General features: G+C 46.8%; 2 protein-coding genes and 1 long non-coding RNA gene across 7 annotated transcripts in view; 1 reads left to right on the top strand and 2 right to left on the bottom strand.

Moving 5' to 3' along the window:
* LOC114439641 (uncharacterized) overlaps positions 1 to 4,860 on the bottom strand; it is a 42,452-nt gene extending 37,592 nt beyond the window's left edge. For 4 of the 5 annotated variants that reach the window (XR_003671078.1, XR_003671080.1, XR_003671082.1 and 1 more), the window contains exon 1: positions 4,813 to 4,860. This is a non-coding gene — a long non-coding RNA (uncharacterized LOC114439641). Of the gene's footprint in view, positions 1 to 62; positions 96 to 4,812 lie in introns of those variants that run through there. The other variant, XR_003671079.1, reaches the window with a different exon arrangement.
* junbb (JunB proto-oncogene, AP-1 transcription factor subunit b) lies at positions 712 to 2,383 on the top strand. The gene has a single exon (XM_028411715.1). It carries the CDS (start codon positions 939 to 941, stop codon positions 1,917 to 1,919), a length of 981 nt encoding a protein of 326 aa, XP_028267516.1. The 5' UTR covers positions 712 to 938; the 3' UTR covers positions 1,920 to 2,383.
* A 3,439-nt stretch (positions 4,861 to 8,299) lies between the features above and the next one.
* rtbdn (retbindin) lies at positions 8,300 to 16,242 on the bottom strand. The gene is made up of 6 exons (XM_028412547.1): positions 16,040 to 16,242; positions 14,923 to 15,084; positions 14,743 to 14,842; positions 14,529 to 14,657; positions 13,979 to 14,075; positions 8,300 to 9,618 (listed from the first exon to the last, which is right to left on the bottom strand). The coding sequence occupies exons 2-6, from the start codon at positions 15,080 to 15,082 to the stop codon at positions 9,268 to 9,270; spliced, it is 837 nt and encodes a 278-aa protein (XP_028268348.1). The 5' UTR covers positions 15,083 to 15,084; positions 16,040 to 16,242; the 3' UTR covers positions 8,300 to 9,267.
* Positions 16,243 to 16,667: the final 425 nt, after the last annotated feature.

The raw sequence follows: 16,667 nt of genomic DNA, 5'->3' as shown, positions 1-16,667 counted from the left end.
TAAATCAGATTTAGGATTATTATTCTGGATTAGAAAGTGTGTTGCAGTCTGTAAACACAGACAGATATGTGCCGTCTCACGTCTCCCGCCTGCTGAGGCAGAAAGTCCCTAACTATCTCTCACATGGATTTATACAGGAGCAGGAATGCTGCTGGAATGAGGCCCGGAGGGGGGCGTGGCTTCCCGGTTCTCCAAGAGAGGAACTGCTGCGTCACTATGCCCATATATAGGCCTGATAACTTCCTCTCACAGGATGGGATCACAATAAACAAGAGTGTGTATTTCTCACAAAGAGGGTCACTGTGAGCTCTTTATAAAAACACCGGTGATATACAATGAATAAAATAAAAAAAGAACATTAAAATGAACTCAAACGCTTCAAAAAAAATAATGAATGACTGATTTGAGTGATTTGAGCTGACAGAATAACCCGTTTTATAACAAAGCTCATAAAAGGCGCACAGACGCAGCGGGGTTTTCTGTTTCTGCCGCCGCTCTCCGGCTGCGGTCCCTCCTCGGTGTGCTCTCTTGCCTACAGGCTTGTTTACAGTCGCCTCTTCCCGGCATCAGCGTCACTTGACGTCGCGCTCTGAAAGGCGTGGAGACCCGGGGCTCTCCAGCCAATCAGAGCGCCGCACCGCCCTGGCAGCAAGCGCACGTCTGTTCCGTCTATAAAAAGGCGAACGCTGACCCGCCTGAACACACCTCAACAACACAGAGACTCAGCGGGCGCGCAGAGATTTAACTTTGGACCCAGACTCGTACCTGCTGGCACTGACAGCTTCTGTTGGACTGGTATTTTTTGGGGGGCGACTGATTTTAAATTCTGGGACACTTTTTAAGGGGAGAAGAGTTGATGCATGCTGTCTGCTGACACTGACTTTTGTTGACTGTGTGTCTATAAGCAGCTGGTAAGCTTCATTTTCTCCTACGACTTTATGTCTACAAAGATGGAACAGCCTTTTTATCATGACGACTCTTTTCTGTCGGCTTACGGCCACTCAGATGCAGCAATGCACGACTACAAACTGCTAAAGCAGAATATGAATTTGAACTTGACAGAACCCTATCGCAACCTGAAATCCCAGCTGAGAGCCGAGACAGACCCGTACCAGGGTGGGCAGCAACAGGACGTGGGATCCCTGAAGCTCGCCTCTCCAGAGCTGGAGAGGCTCATCATCCAAAACAGTAACGGTGTGATCACCACTCCCACCCCGGGACAGTACTTCTACAACCGGGGCATCACCGATGAGCAGGAGGGCTTCGCGGAGGGGTTTGTGAAGGCGTTGGATGAGCTCCACAAGATGAACCAGATGCCTCCTCCTAACGTGTCCATCGGAGCCGGTGGAGTTACAACGTGTTCGGCGGCGGCCTCTAGTGTCTTCGGTTCCGCCTTGCAGCCCGAACCTCCCATCTACACCACACTGAACGCCTACAGCCCGAACACAAGCCTGTCCTCCGCATCCAGCTACCCCACCGCCACCATCAGCTACCTGCCGCCGCACCAGCAGGGCCACCCGCAGAACTCCACGCACCCCTTCCCGCACCCTCTCCAGGGCTCCGGACTTCATCCACAGCGGCTTGTGGCTCTGAAAGAGGAGCCTCAGACCGTACCCGACCTCCTCAGCAGCGACGGCTCGCCTCCAATGTCCCCGATAGACCTGGAGACCCAGGAGCGGATCAAGGCGGAGCGCAAGAGGCTGAGGAACCGGCTAGCTGCCACCAAATGCAGGCGGCGCAAGCTGGAGCGCATCGCCCGGCTGGAGGAGAAGGTGAAAGTTTTGAAGAATGACAACGCGGGGCTGTCCAACACGGCGTCGGTGCTCCGGGATCAGGTCGCCCAGCTCAAACAGAAGGTCCTGACACATGTGAGCAGCGGCTGTCAGCTGATGCTGACGAGCAAGCTGGAGGCGTTTTAAACAGCAGAGACTACTAACAGACTGAAAAGTAATAACACTGGAGTTCTGCACGCGCAGCACTGGAACACCGGCAGGTGTGTTGTCAGCCACACAAGGCTGAGACCGAGACGGCTCTGTAGGGTGAGGAGAGACTGATTGAAATGGTACTTCCGGATGCTGGACACCGCTCATAGGACCAATTCAACCCCGAGAATCCACAGCAGCATCCAGACTGAGCTGACACTGAGCAACACGGCGGGCCTGGCCCATAAGCCGGTTTTACTAATGGTAGAAAATGGGAATGATTATTGTATTACTTTGTACTTTTTTGTTTTTGCAACTGATATTGTCATTCAATGCTGCATTTATTCAAAGTGTAAATTATTTTGTTTGTCCGGTTGATCCAGACAAACTGATGATGTCCATTGTTTACATTGTCCTTTTTTTCTGTGATGTTTTTTTGTGATATTTAAGTAAAGTGTCTTCAAATGAAAAAAAAAACTATTTGTGTTTGTTTTTATGTTTGAAATAATTTACATACAGCGAGGAAATATGAGTGGGAACAGTTATTCTTGCCCCCTCCCCTATATGAGGAAGCAAATTCAGTGTTTTTACGCACGGAGCGTATAGCCGTGCGTAATCCACGCCTTTCCTTATTACGCACGGGCTTGTCCATATATGGGCATATTGGTAAGTACTTCGTCACAGGGGAGGATTTCTGGGAACCCCCGCCCAGGTAACACTGCAGACTTGGTTTCAGCTCCGCCCCTCCCTGTGCTGTATCGATGAGGGTGGCGGAATTTCCTTTGTGAGTTGCGCAACTTTAAACAGAATGGAGCAAAGTACGCTCCATGGTCTCACCTCTAATAGAAAAAAAGTTGACAAAAAAGTGCGTCTAGTATAAAGACTCTAAAAATTAACACTTGTTGATTTGTTTGCCTGCAACCTGTTGCTGACACTCCAGCGCCAAAAAGTCATATTTAAAAGGTGTCAGTATAATTGATAGACTGCAACACACCAGAGGGAAGTGACAGCGGCTTCAGGAATGCCGGGGGCGTCTCAAGATGCCACGCCGCTTGGCAGAGCAGTGGGGTAGGAGTGGGCGTTCGGAGCGCGCAGGAGCATCTGTGTGGATGGATGGATGGATGGAGCTCCGCGCGCTGCCAAGGACAACATTCTGGTTGGAGAGACGCATCACTGGCCAAAAATGTGCGGCACGAAAAGATGGAAAAGTCCCACGTTCAAGTAGATGTAAAATGAGTCATTAAGACATTTGAGCCAGAGGCCACACCACAAAATTTTTACGCACACACACACACACACCTCAGACGTAAAGGCAATATTTATAATGGACTATAATGGAATAAATGAAGCTGGGGCGTGTTTGGTGTCACGCAGGGGAAATGTTTTTTGTGTGTGACCATCAGCCAGACAGAGAAGTTGTGTACAAAAGTGGTCTCAGGAAATCCGAAGGGGGATTTCTGTCCTTTAAAAAGGTAGTTAGTGACGTGCAAGTAAACAAGACGGCTGATCTGGGCTGAAAAGGCGTATTAGTCTTTTCTCACTGAAACCACTTCTGAAGGCTGCGGTTTGGTGCGCGCTGTTACCTCACGCTGTTTTGGAGAGGAAGGTTTTTAACCTCCTTTCATCTGACACGTATTTAAAATAGTCTGATTTCCATCAATAACAACTCCTCTGATAGTGTTTTTTTGGTCATGGACGTGGAAACAGAACCCACACAAGTTCTGCTTTTCTGTGACTTTAAAAAAAATATTTAAGGGGATGTACATTACACACACATCCATGTTTGTCATCTCTGACACCCACACACCTACATAAAAGACATCACTTCATTGTCAGGTCTCCATTTACGCACGCAGATAGAAAGGCCAACATTTAGTTATTTTTTTATAATTTACGCAAACACTCTGAAAAGTAAGTCAATTCAAGCCATACTGGCTCTCCACACGCCTCGGCCCACAACCCACACTGAGTGTCTGTGGGAACATCTGTGATGTGAACGCTGACGTACGAAGAGCTCTGGGTGGGTTTGATTTTTTTTTCCTCTCCACGAGCCCCCATCCCCTCCCACAGACACTCATCACACACACACACACAGACACACACAGACACACACACGGCCCCGTGCTCTCTCACTCATTCTCTCCCTCTGATCTTCTGTTATATTCTCGAGAAGCCATGAATATTCCTCCCACTTCACCGCGGCCATCTGAGGCTCCTGCAGAAGCTGCATCACGGTTAATAGAGGGAGCTGATGTGGAAAACCATTCTGATCATAATAATGTGAGTCAGTCGTGTAAAGTATTGGGGATGTTTCGACTGAAAGAAGAGATTTTACTGATAATAATAAGAAGTAAATTCTTCACCAACTGTTGCTGACACCAACAGGAGGGCAAAGCTGTGATAAACTACATATTTTGTTACATAAACATGTCCACGTTGTAATATATGTTGGTGTTTTAACAGTAGCAGCAGAGAAGCAGCTTTAGATTCACACATACAGTCACTGTGAAACATGAGGGGCTTTTATAACAGGCGCATGTCGCCATCTACTGGACGCCCACTGGAAATGCAGATAAAAGTTTGAGCGTTGAATCGAAGGTTGTATCGAGTCAAAAGTCGAATCAAAGTGCAATAAAATGTTTGTGACAGGGCAGGAAAGAAACTCCACGTAAACAGAGCAGGCGTTTACACGTCTGTTAACAGTTAGAATGACAGAAATACAGTGGAATCAACATTTTTCTACAGGTGTTACTAACCTGAACTGGAGCTCCACATGCACTAAACATTTCACTATTCTTGTCATTTAAAATAAGTGATCATAGCCACTTTAGTCTACATTTAGTCCCCATCATCAGCTGAAATAGTTGCACTGGGTGCTTCTTTGGGTTACCTGCTGTGGAGCTTCTGGGGTCCTTCTTCCTGGTTTGGCCCAAACAGGTGGAGTCTGATTAAAGATGGAGGCACAGGACTAAACCATCAGCTGTGACAACATGGGGGGGGGGGGCATACTTGTTCCATATTTAAACTCAGACATTGGAATTATCATCAAACAATAAACTCTTTGGCAAAGTTACATGAAGGCAGAAGACTTTAAATAATATTATTTGTTTAGATAATGACGATGGTGGTCATTTATTTCCATCCCAGGTCTGACCTTTGACCTCTTATTGCTGTGCATTGTATATTCTGACTTTCAGGCATCACTTTCCTCCATATATATATAATAATAATAATGTGGCATTGTGCAAAGATTAGCTGCAGGTTTTACCGGTTCTTTGTTGTCAGTGCTGCCTGATGCTTCAGGCTGACAGCACGGCATGTGTTCTTTCTGCCTCCAGATAATTTACATGCAGACATATAATCCATACTGTGCTGCACGTTGTGTTATATGAGCGTGTCGTCCTGCGGAGTGTCTCATCTTTGATGTGAAGCTAATCCACCGTGTGTGTCTGTGTGAGAGTAGGCAGGGAAAATCTGTCCTATCACTGAAGTGCTGGAATAATCACAGTCATCAGCTCAAATGTGTGTGTCTGTGTGTGTGTGTGCAGAACGACAATCACTTCTGATGTCTCTGTTCTGCCCCTCATGTGATTTACTGACTATGCCTTTTACAGAGGACACAGTATTAGCTAAAATCTTCCAGAAACAGCAGCTCATACAGAAAGAAGAGCTATATTTATATATATGTTGATTGTCACCACCATCTTTAACCTCTTAGCAGGTCAAAGAAAAGGACACGGTGAGGAGCCTTAATGACTACTGCACATAAAAGAGTACATCTGATTTGCACCATCAATCCTCCCACTGGGCCTCCTTGACCTTCACTTGTACACTATTGTTCAGAATGCATTGTGGGATACAGTTTAAAGAGTAGGAGATTTTGAAAACTCAGTAAGAGTCGACCAGATTTGGAAAGTAAACACACGCCCCTTTCTCTCGGAGCTCACCCCGAAGCCACGCCTCCCAATCACATGGACACGCATCACATGAAGACGAGCTGCGGTCTGTGACTTCGGCCATCATGCACGTACCTCTCTGGTGCGCGCAGAGCAGGAAGAGAGTGACAACCAGCCAATACTCCGCGCAGGGTCCACCCGGAGGATTGGCTGATGTTTTTAGTGTTTTATAGCTTCAGATGATTCATATTCTTCGTTTTAATGAGAAACTGCCAAACTGATTGGTTGCTATCGGATTGTAAAGAGAAGTTACACTAATTTAACAAAACGCACATCAGAATGAAATCTCCTACCCGACCTTTAAAGAGTTAAATGATTAGTGATCAGAGTTATACAAAACAAGACCCCCCAACAACAAGAAGAAGGACGACACCAGGCGGAGAAAGAACATCTCCATTCCATATGTGTCAGGAGTATCAGAGAAACTCCGCAGGATCTTCAACAACCATGACATCCCGGTCCATTTCAAACCTATGACAACACTGAGACAGAGACTGGTTCACCCGAAGGATAAGATTCCCAGGGAGAAACACAGCAATGTGATATATGCAGTCCAGTGCAGTGAGGAATGCTCTGATCTGTACATTGGAGAAACTAAACAACCACTCCACAGAAGAATGGCTCAGCACAGGAGAGCCACCTCCTCAGGACAAGACTCAGCTGTTCACCTCCACCTCAAAGACAAAGGACACTCCTTTGAGGACAACAACGTTCACATTTTAGACAGGGAGGAAAGGTGGTATGAAAGAGGAGTCAGTGAAGCATCTATGTTAAGCTGGAAAAACCTTCCCTTAACAGAGGTGGTGGCCTCAGACACCATCTTTCTACCACATACAATGCAGTGATTCCATCCATTCCCAGGAAGTTTGCACAGACTCACAGTAAGAACAAAGGGCTGTCAACCAGTCCCCCTCCGGCAGTTTCATAGTCGTTAGCCAGTCGTTAGACACACCTGGCCAAGTCAGCCAGATCATCACAGGTAAGTATGGAAACATTTAGTGCTATTGTTTGTAAGTTTTTTAAAGTTTTACCCAGACCCACCCACTGAGGTCTGTAACCACATATAAACCATGTTTCCCCACCAAACAGTTAGAACTGATGAAGCTGCTTGGATGAGCAGCGAAACGTCTTCTAGAAAACTCTACAAGTCCAGACGCCTTGCTTCAATCTTCTCTACGGATGATGACCTGGATGACTGAGAATCTTCATCAACATGTTATACAAACTAAAGCACAGTTATCTTCTCTGCACTCACTGCAGGCATTTATGTGTTTGTGTACCACTGAGAGACACAGAGAAGGAGATACTTCTCAAATATTTTCAGAGGTGGGCAGATACAATGCGACAAATTGTCGGTTTTCATTGTCTCCAAATGTTACAGATTTGACTCAGCAGCTGAGAGTGTGTGGGTGGAAGCGCTATGCTACCACAGCTGCTGTGGTCCTGGTTACATTTCTGGAGAAGCTGAGGTGCAGCTTCGCCGTGCTGAGAACACACACCCATGAGTCAAACTTCATCTTAGCAGCTGATCTGAAACTTCAGCTCTGTCCCCACATGCACCAACTGTCCCCAGTTAACAGGCCTTCATTCCTGGTCCCCAAAAGACACACACACACACACACACACACACACACCCTGCATGTTTGAAATGACTCTGCATTGAAATCAGCTTCTCTGAACATTTGGATACGTCCCTTAAAGCCATTGTTAGTGAACAGTGAGTCTGAGTGACAGCTGTGTGACACAGTTGTCATGATGTGGGGTGAGAAGACATCGCCTACTTCCATGTCGGTGGGCGGTGTTTTGAGACACTGACACTGCAGTCAAATGTTTCCCAGCAGGCCCGGGGTGGTGAGGAGTTGTTGCTGGGTTTGATCTGAACCAAACAGAAATCAGTCAGAAGGCTTTGTTAGTAAGAACACAGAGGGAGAACGTGTCTGAGGTGCGTTGTGTCTATTTCCAGAGCTTTGAGGTGTGAGGAGGGACTCTGTATGGAGCCCTGCTCAGGACGAAACTTCTCCGGGCTTCTGTCAATCCAGGACGAGGTTATTTAAGACTTGATGCATGCCTCAAATTTACAATTAGCAAATATTTTATCAAAAAAATACAATAATCTAAGGAGGAATGTCAAAAGTAGTTCCTCGAATGGCCACTTGGGGCTCCTCACTCCTCATACACTTTCTTTAAATGTCCAATCAGCCGCTGTCCTGCCACGCTGCCTTGTCACAGAGGGTTTCTACATATTTATTTATATGGTTTCAACATTAATATAGGGTTTTATTGGGAATTGTGGGCTGCACGGTTGTAAATAGATGCTCAGAGTGACTTTTATTAACGTTGTCTTTATTGAGACTGTAAAGAAGCACAGAAACATCATTGTAACGCTCTTACCATGAATCAGACGGATCAGTTTCCCTTTGTTTCTTTATTTATAAAACATGTACATCTATCAGTGCCTCACATTGACGTAATTATAAAAGAAAACACCCACATTAACACTGGTGATGGAGCTACAGGAGCCACCTCACATCCCGTGTGAGGGTTCACTCAGATCAGATCACCACACACCAGGTCCAGGTCTCAGTCATCTACAAACACCTAAGTTACATTCATTATTATTATTATTATTATTAGGATTACTCTGTGTGACCTTCTCTGCTATACCGCCATGACCAGTGGACTGCACAGTATCACAACGGCAACGTCTGCATGTATCAAGTGACTAACGCACAAATTAAAGTCAGCTAGATGAAGAGAGTGGGTGACACACTGGTGCAGGTGCATGAAAGGAACTCTTAAAGGGACATTTCACCTGAAAATCAAATATTCATATTTGTCCTGTGGCCTGCAGTATGTATTTTAGATTTAGATTTGAGATTTTTCAGGCTTAAAATTTGTCTCTTTATGGATATATCTATTCAGTAATTTTATTAACATACACATGCACACTGTGTGTGTGGTTCAGCACAGAAAATGGTTTAAACTGGGTTTTTTGGCGCTTTGTGCACCATGAGTGCCACCTGGATGGATGCACAGGACATGAATACACACTTTGATTTTGGTGAGCTGTCTCTTTAAGGGTTTCACCTTCGATTCATGTGTTCATACTGTCAGGCTCTTATCACCACAATAATGCTGACTGTTGCCAAACCAAGCGGGCGATCAAATCATATGACTGAAGTCAGAGCCCTTGCAGAGGTAAGGATTAAATATTCTGCTATGATTGATACGTGTTACACCAGATGCTATTATTAAAAGATTATATCTGAAATGTGATGATGATGATGATGATGAGAGGTTAGAGGCGGTTACAGCTCCGTTTCACAGGGTAGATTTTATATATTAGGATCTAAACAATTATCTCTAAATACATCCCTGTCTATCATCACCTACATCCCGCTCCCGCTGCCCTCCACGTCTTCCACCTCCACCCAGCGTTTACGCAGCACCAGGTTCCCCTTCCTGCCGCTCCTAGGCTGAACAGGCAGCTTGGTCTGGCACGGGGCCCGGTACTGAGGCAAGCCTGTCTTGGTCGTATCCAGCTCCTCCGGGTCGTCTTGCTGGGCCCTGAGGGCGGCGATCACGTCCTTGTCGGAGGGGCTGAGGGTCAGGCAGCCACAGGGGCGGCTGCCGTCCGATCCGATCTCTCCGGCCTCCCCCACGTCCTCTGGGTCGTCCTCCACCGTCATGAAGGCATCACCCCACAGGCTCTCACAGAGGTCTCTGCCATGCTGGTACATCTGGAGACACATCACAAACATACTCTTTCTATATTGTATGTAACAAACACAATATATTTATACAGTGCACAAGGTTTGTCTCCCTCTTCTGGCAGTGGAGTGTAATTACACAAACAGTCCAATAAGCATCGGACCTGTCCATCACTCATGTGATAAAAGCTAAGCTAACCGAGCTAACCTACGCTCCACTGTGTTGGTGGCAAAACACTCTGAAATGGTTAATGTGTTTACACAGCTATGCGCCATCTTGTGGTTGTGTAGTGAAATGCATCTCCTTTGTTGTCAGGGTAAAACTATTCACCACAATAAAAACAGTGGAGAAGTTTGTCTTATGAAATATCTTTACAGGGTTAACTTTAAAAACAATCTAAAACATTATTCCTCACCCTAACCAGGTCGTTTTGTGTGGAGTAAACGCCACCATCTTGCAGACTTTGTCATCCTTTTACTGCCTTGGCCTCGGTGGACATTTTTTCTGGTCCAACTCCCTGCCAGCGTTTCTCTCCTCACGCTTCATGCAGCCCTGCACCTCTTAGTGCAACAGAAACGTTCCCTCAAATAAGTGATTCTGCCCTCAAACCACCTCTGCCAGGTGTTGGAGGCGGCAGCCAGCACCTGGCATCGGCTGCTCCGGTGACCAGCTTTTGTCTGCTGCACCTCGTCTGCACACACACACACACACTGTACGACCTTGAGAAGCTGCTAGGGGTCTTTGCCGCCTTTTTACGGCTCTGATGAGTCGCCGGACAGATCCAAACTAATCAGAAAGGTCACTTCCTGCACCTTTTGTGCTGCTATCTGACAGGAAGTTTATGACCATACTCATTCTTTATGGAGTTTTACTTTAAAGTGGGACTCCAATTACTGCTGACATTAGCTTTATGGAGTCTGGAGCATGAAAAATTGCGCCCCTCTTTAATAAGAGGCGGATTAAAAGTGATACTGCATACTGCTGCAGAATCACAACATTTAAGCCGTTTAGCTGTGAATGCTTTGTCCCCATAAAGTTAGCAAAATCAGTCACACACACACTCACGCTTTGCTCTGCGGTGTTTAAGCTCCCACTTCCCCCTCATTAAGTCACCTACAGCTCATTTCTTCCTCACTTTCTTCTTCTTCTCCTGCTTACTGTTTGCACATATTCTCTGCTGCACCCCCCCTCGCTTCCTTTCATCCTCCTGTCTGTTTGGAGGATTAAGACTGAGTCACACACGGCGCTCTGAAGCGAGAAAAAAACAAGCTGTAATATATTTACAGCGTCTAAAGGACAAAGAGGATGACGGCGATTTCTCCTGACTACATATACACTGCTCTGTCTGACACTTAGGTCTTATCGCACCGACCCCATAATGCACACAGGGCTACACACACACACACACTTTTGTTCTTCCTCAGGCAGACAGGCTTCACTGCCAAAGCTAATTCAGAATGAGCACAAGTGGCTTTAGACGACATGGTGTGATCGAATAAGTGAGATTCAGACACTTCCTGGGGCTCTGTGCTGTCCTCCCCATCCTCATCCCCTTCAATTCTGACCTTCCCTGTGACATTACACCTGGTGTGTAAAGACAGAAATAAATGACAAAAGCATTCCCTCTGTAGCACAAACAAATAAATCTTTCAGCTGGAGGTCAAAATTTTAGTTTTAGACAACAGCACGAAGATTATAGTTTAATGCTGAAGTCAAATCTTCAACTGGAAATAACAACAATGGGATTCTCGACATGCATAAACATCATCTTGTCTCGCGAGGTCACATTTGGCCCACATAAAGGTGAGTTAGCAGCAGTCCTGTTAGCCGCAGTGACCGCACCATCCCAGCAGCCCCACACTGTGTGAAAGGGCACGTCCGCGAGGACGGTAGTTGAAACAGCCGATTGGAGACAGATGGTCTGTAAGAGGGTCAAACTCACCGGGAGCCGGATTTGTTGTTATGGTGAGTCAACTGTGTGTTTCGAAAATAATCCGCTCCACCTGTTTACACGGTGGTCGCTATAAATGTTAGCATTGATGCTAACACAGGAGGTTTCACATCAAACCTGCCTGGTATCACTTTTAGTTTGGTGGTCAGAGTCAAAGCTGTCACTGCTGGTTAGCTCATGCTACCAGACTCTAACAGCAGGCAGGTGATGGATCATCCTGGTATATGTAGCCTGTCAAAGCAAGATAACGTAGAGCCAACATTGCTTGGATAACCACATATCCACTTAAAGGTCGGGTAGGAGATTTCATTCTGATGCACTTTTTGTTAAATTAGTGTAACTTCTCTTTACAATCCGATAGCAACCGATTAGTTCGGCAGTTTCTCATTAAAGCGAAGAATATGAATCATCTGTGGAAGCTATAAAACACTAAAAACATCAGCCAATCCTCCGGGTGGACCCTGCGCGGAGTATTGGCTGGTTGTCACTCTCTTCCTGCTCTGAACGCACCAGAGAGGTACGTGCATGATGGCCGAAGTCACAGACCGCAGCTCGTCTTCAGGTGATGCGCGTCCATGTGATTGGGAGGCGTGGCTTCGGGGTGAGCTCCGAGAGAAAGGGGCGTGTGTTTACTTTCAAAATCTGGCTGACTCTCACTGAGTTTTCAAAATCTCCTACCCTACCTTTAAAGTGTCCCTTTAAGTTTTTCTTTTCGGTATCACAGCATCATATTTTTCTTGATCTTCTTAAGTCACTGTGTCTGAACCACACAGATAAGTGTCGAGCCAGCGTCCGGCACAGACATGGCGTCTCATTACCACCAACGCAGGAGTGTCTAATGCTGAGATAAATCAGGCCTTGGCTGTTACCAGAGAGTACAAAAGAGAAAGAGATGTTTGCATGCAAAGGATGTTTGTGTGTGTGTGTGGATGGGATGGGGTGGGGTTGTGGGGGCTTAAAATGTATTAGCTTGTTTCTATGCAAATTTACCCGTCAGCATTTACAAATCCTGTCGGTGTATATTTATTCTATCCGGCAGGTGAAACTGAGTTATGAGAGGCTCAGATGCAGTGAGATCTGCCATCTCTGCCGCCTGAGGAGGAAACACAAAGAGAGCGTGGCAGCCTCTCTAAAAGCAGGAGACAGATTTGTGTGCACACTGATCTATTTGTGCTCTGGCGCTGCCTAAAACACCGTGTTTAAAAGATACTTTAATATATTGAAACATTTTATTTGTTACATCCAAGGCTCTGTATGTTTTACAAATCATCTAAAATCCAGCAGAAAAGCTCTCCAGGACTGAGGGAGGAGCAGAGCGAAGGAACAGAAGGTCACGGTATCAGATGGATTGATTGATACATGGACGGAGCGTCACGGTGTGGTAATGTGTGAGTTAGCTGCCGGCCTCAGCTGCACACCAGCACCCTCCTCCGCCACCTTTTTAAACCACCCAGCTGGCCCCTGCCCAGCGAAGCAGGGCCGAACCTTTTGAACCTGCTGCGCCGCTCTGCACTGTTAACCCTTCGCTGTGCTTCACACAGCATTGCAGCTCTAATGACAGACTCGGAGGTCAGTCAGAGACTCTGCTCACCAGACATGAAGCCAATGCAGGAGTACCAACAGAAATAAACATGTCTACAGAGACACGGGCCTCTGTAGAGCTCAAGCGGCAGCCTTCGGGGCTCAGACTTGAAGCCCATGCGGAGGTGTCAAAACTTGTAATTCACGCCGCAACCACTGGGGGCTGGCTCCAAAAGCGAGTAATTTCCCATAGACTCCCATGTTAAAATGGCCGACTTCACAGCAGAAAAGAACACGTTTACAGCCTGGTACAAAAAACCACTCTGGTCTCAGATGATAGGTTCTCTTCTAGTGTCGATTGTACAGGGGGTTAATTTTTTTATAACTCACGTGTTTCAATTGTATTCTGACTTAAAATTACGCATAATTATGGGCGTTGCCGCTTGAGTGACAGACAGTTGACGTATCACAGCGCGAGTTTCCTGGTTCCACGATCGCCCGCCCCCCTAAACCCCACCTGTGCTCCCCCTCTTTGTCCGTATTTGGAGTTTTGGCGGACGTGACGCTGCCAACATGGCGGCAGTCATCAACGTCCTGGAACCTCCCACCGAGCCTCAGAACAGCTCTTCAGAAACAAACGGGTGACGTCACGGAAGCTCTGTCCATAGTTTTTACTGTCAATGGTAGAGCTCCAAACTCCAAATACAGGCAAAGAGGTGGAGCCGAGGCAGACGTGGAGTCGTGGAAGCAGGAAGCTCACGCTGTGATGCTGTCACTCGCCTGTCACTTTAAGGCCATGGCCCCATGATTAGGCACAATTTTAAGTCCTCATATAATGACATGCTGTCACAGTTCTTCCTCTGTCTTTGCACCAAAAATAAAACGATAAGAAAGAAACAGAAATCACTGAAGTGTACCTGCTGATAATGGACACAGTTTCCGGTGCAGTTCTGTCCCCTGGGGTCTCTGGCCCAGTTACGAGCGCATGTCATGTCCATCCTGCAGGCATCGAACCTGAAGACGACACAAGAAACGACAAAGCATCGATCATCTGCTCAGATAGAACGTGTGTAAAGGTAACATCTGAGTGATGTGCAGCTGGTCTGTTGCCAAGAATTAGACACAACTCTCATGTCCATGTCATCTCATGTCCAGGGACGTCCAGGGAGAAGCTTCATTTTGACACGCTCATAGCAGTCTGAAGGAAGAGAGCTGAATAAAAGCACACAGCTCCTTCTCTCTGGAGACATTCTTATGACTCCTGCTGCTACTCAGAGAGGTGTGTGAGCATAAACCTAGAAAACAGCCCTGGTAACAGGGTAAGTCCTCCACCTCCGTCCCAGCAGTGTCATGGAGTTTTATGCTGTTTATTAGACTCTTTTATCTCGGGCACAGTCTGCTGCTGTTGCACACATGATTGTAATCGCTCCCTTGGCAGATACAGATTTGTGTGTTTATCAGTCTCACCAGTCGCGGCAGAAGCTGTGGCAGAGCGGCACCGCCTGGATGTACGAGCGTCTGTGAGGATGAGGCCAGCGGGCGGCATCAGGGGAGCATCGGTAAAAACACGACACGCGCTTCAGAAAGCCTTCACACCTGAGGGGACACACACACACACAGAGAATCAGCATGCACCGTGGACAAAGCTTCGACTGGGACTAATATATGAAGGGGGACTCACTCAGAGCTCAGAGGCCCACACTTGTCCCAGGGTTCATTCTTGTTGCTCACAGAGGGAACATGGGAGATGTCCTGGATGTCCTCTTCTGTGCAGCAGCTATCTGTCAGCAGCAGGAAAACACGTCATGCAGCCGTCTGCTTCAATAAGTCTGAAGTTTACATCAACATGCAGCACACTCACTGTCAGCATACAGAGCGCACCGACTCAGGTGTGGCTCTGGGCTGGGCGTGGCCTTGTGCTTGCCGTCCTGAAGACACACCCCCTCTGAGTGCGTTCCTCCAATCAGTGCCGTCGTCAAGAACAGGCAAATGAACAGCTGAGGGGAAGAGGCGGCACCCATCTCTGCAGAGACACAACAAGGCGTGACGGGAGACACGGGCCGTGTTGACACCGAATGTATATACTAGCTACAAATAGCTGCTAGCTGCGCATTACCTCATTTTAGCCAAAGGAGACACACGCTCTGTGAGATTTGACAGCTAGCTGTGCTCGTAGCTAACTCATTAATGTAAAATTCTGACCTTGTAATCAGGGCTAGCAGCTTAATATATCGGGATATGGACGTTAGCTGTGTAAATATGTTATTTACGTGTCCCAGCAGCACACTTTTTGTTGACATTTTACAACAGGCACATGCTAGCCAACTTTCTTTCTGAAGCACAGACGCGCTTAGGGCTCTCAGCTAGATTAGGTGACGGATGCTAGCATTAGCATAGCACTCAGTTTGTATGTAACTGTGGAGCTAGACTGAAGGTTATAGGATATTCTTATACAGTTTACCAACAAATTTACATATTTCTGTGACTAACGTCGTGCCATGACATCATCAAAACATCATAACTCAGATTTTTTTTAATCTAGAATGGGTTTTATTATGGTTTCCAAAAGTTGCCAGCACTAGCTGCCACCTGCCGTGCAGTGAACCTCTGTGGTAAACAAAGAGCGTCCAGGCTGTTTAGCTCCGTGTGGTGACCTAGTAGTTAGCGTGAGCCTAATTAGGTGGGACTGAGGCACCATGCTGAGATGGATGACATGCGTAGTCTTTAATCTGACAAGCGGCTGGGTAGCCTGCATAACACGAATTAAGCAAATCTGTTTACCACAATAAAGTTTCAACAACAACAACAACAACAACAATGTTAAACAGTGAATGAATGTGTCCATGGAGAGAACATGACAGTGGGTTCAGTAGAGGACATAGTGCAGAGATTACAAGACTACTTTCCTCATCAACTCATTACAAATGATGGAAAACTGATACAGATATACAGCCAGTCAGATGAGGTGGTGTTCATACCTGTGTGTGGTTGTAAATGCTGCTCAGCTGGTCCTCCTGATGTGTTGGTGTGGATGCAGCCGGTGTGCGATGCTCGGTCGGTGCTCCGCTGTCCTCCTCCTTCTCTCTCTGTCTCTCTCTAGCTGTCTGTCTCTGCAGCTCTGTGTCTCTCCGTGCTGGCTGCTGTGTGATCTCTGCTGCCCGGGGGCCACGTACTGCTCGCCACTTTGTCACCGGTTTATATGAAGGACATTTCAGTCTCCCACACCAGACAACTCTCTCCCTCCCTCTGCCTCTCTCTCTCTCTCTACCCCATGCTGGAAGTCCTCTCTCTCTCTCTCTCTCTCTCTTGCACGCACACACACACACACACACACACACACACACACTCCTTGTTAATCTCCCAATAGGATGTTTACCAAATCCTCCTTGTTGACAGCTTTCCTTCCACTCGTCCAAGTAATGCGTAGATGGACGCGTAAAACTGAAGAGATGCTGCCCTTCATTTCCAATCACAGGTGGTGCTGAGTCACACACACACACTGAGGTCAGGGCTTTTTCCAGATGACAGGGTCACAGCTGAGATTTAATACTGTATGATATGCTGAGGACAGAGAATCTCTGCAGAACAGAACACCAGGAAGCTGCT

The sequence above is a fragment of the Parambassis ranga genome, chromosome 8 (assembly GCF_900634625.1).
Source record: "Parambassis ranga chromosome 8, fParRan2.1, whole genome shotgun sequence".
Taxonomy (NCBI): Eukaryota; Metazoa; Chordata; class Actinopteri; family Ambassidae; genus Parambassis; species Parambassis ranga.
Note: the sequence above shows the minus strand (reverse complement) of the source record. Positions and strands in the feature narration are given on the sequence as shown.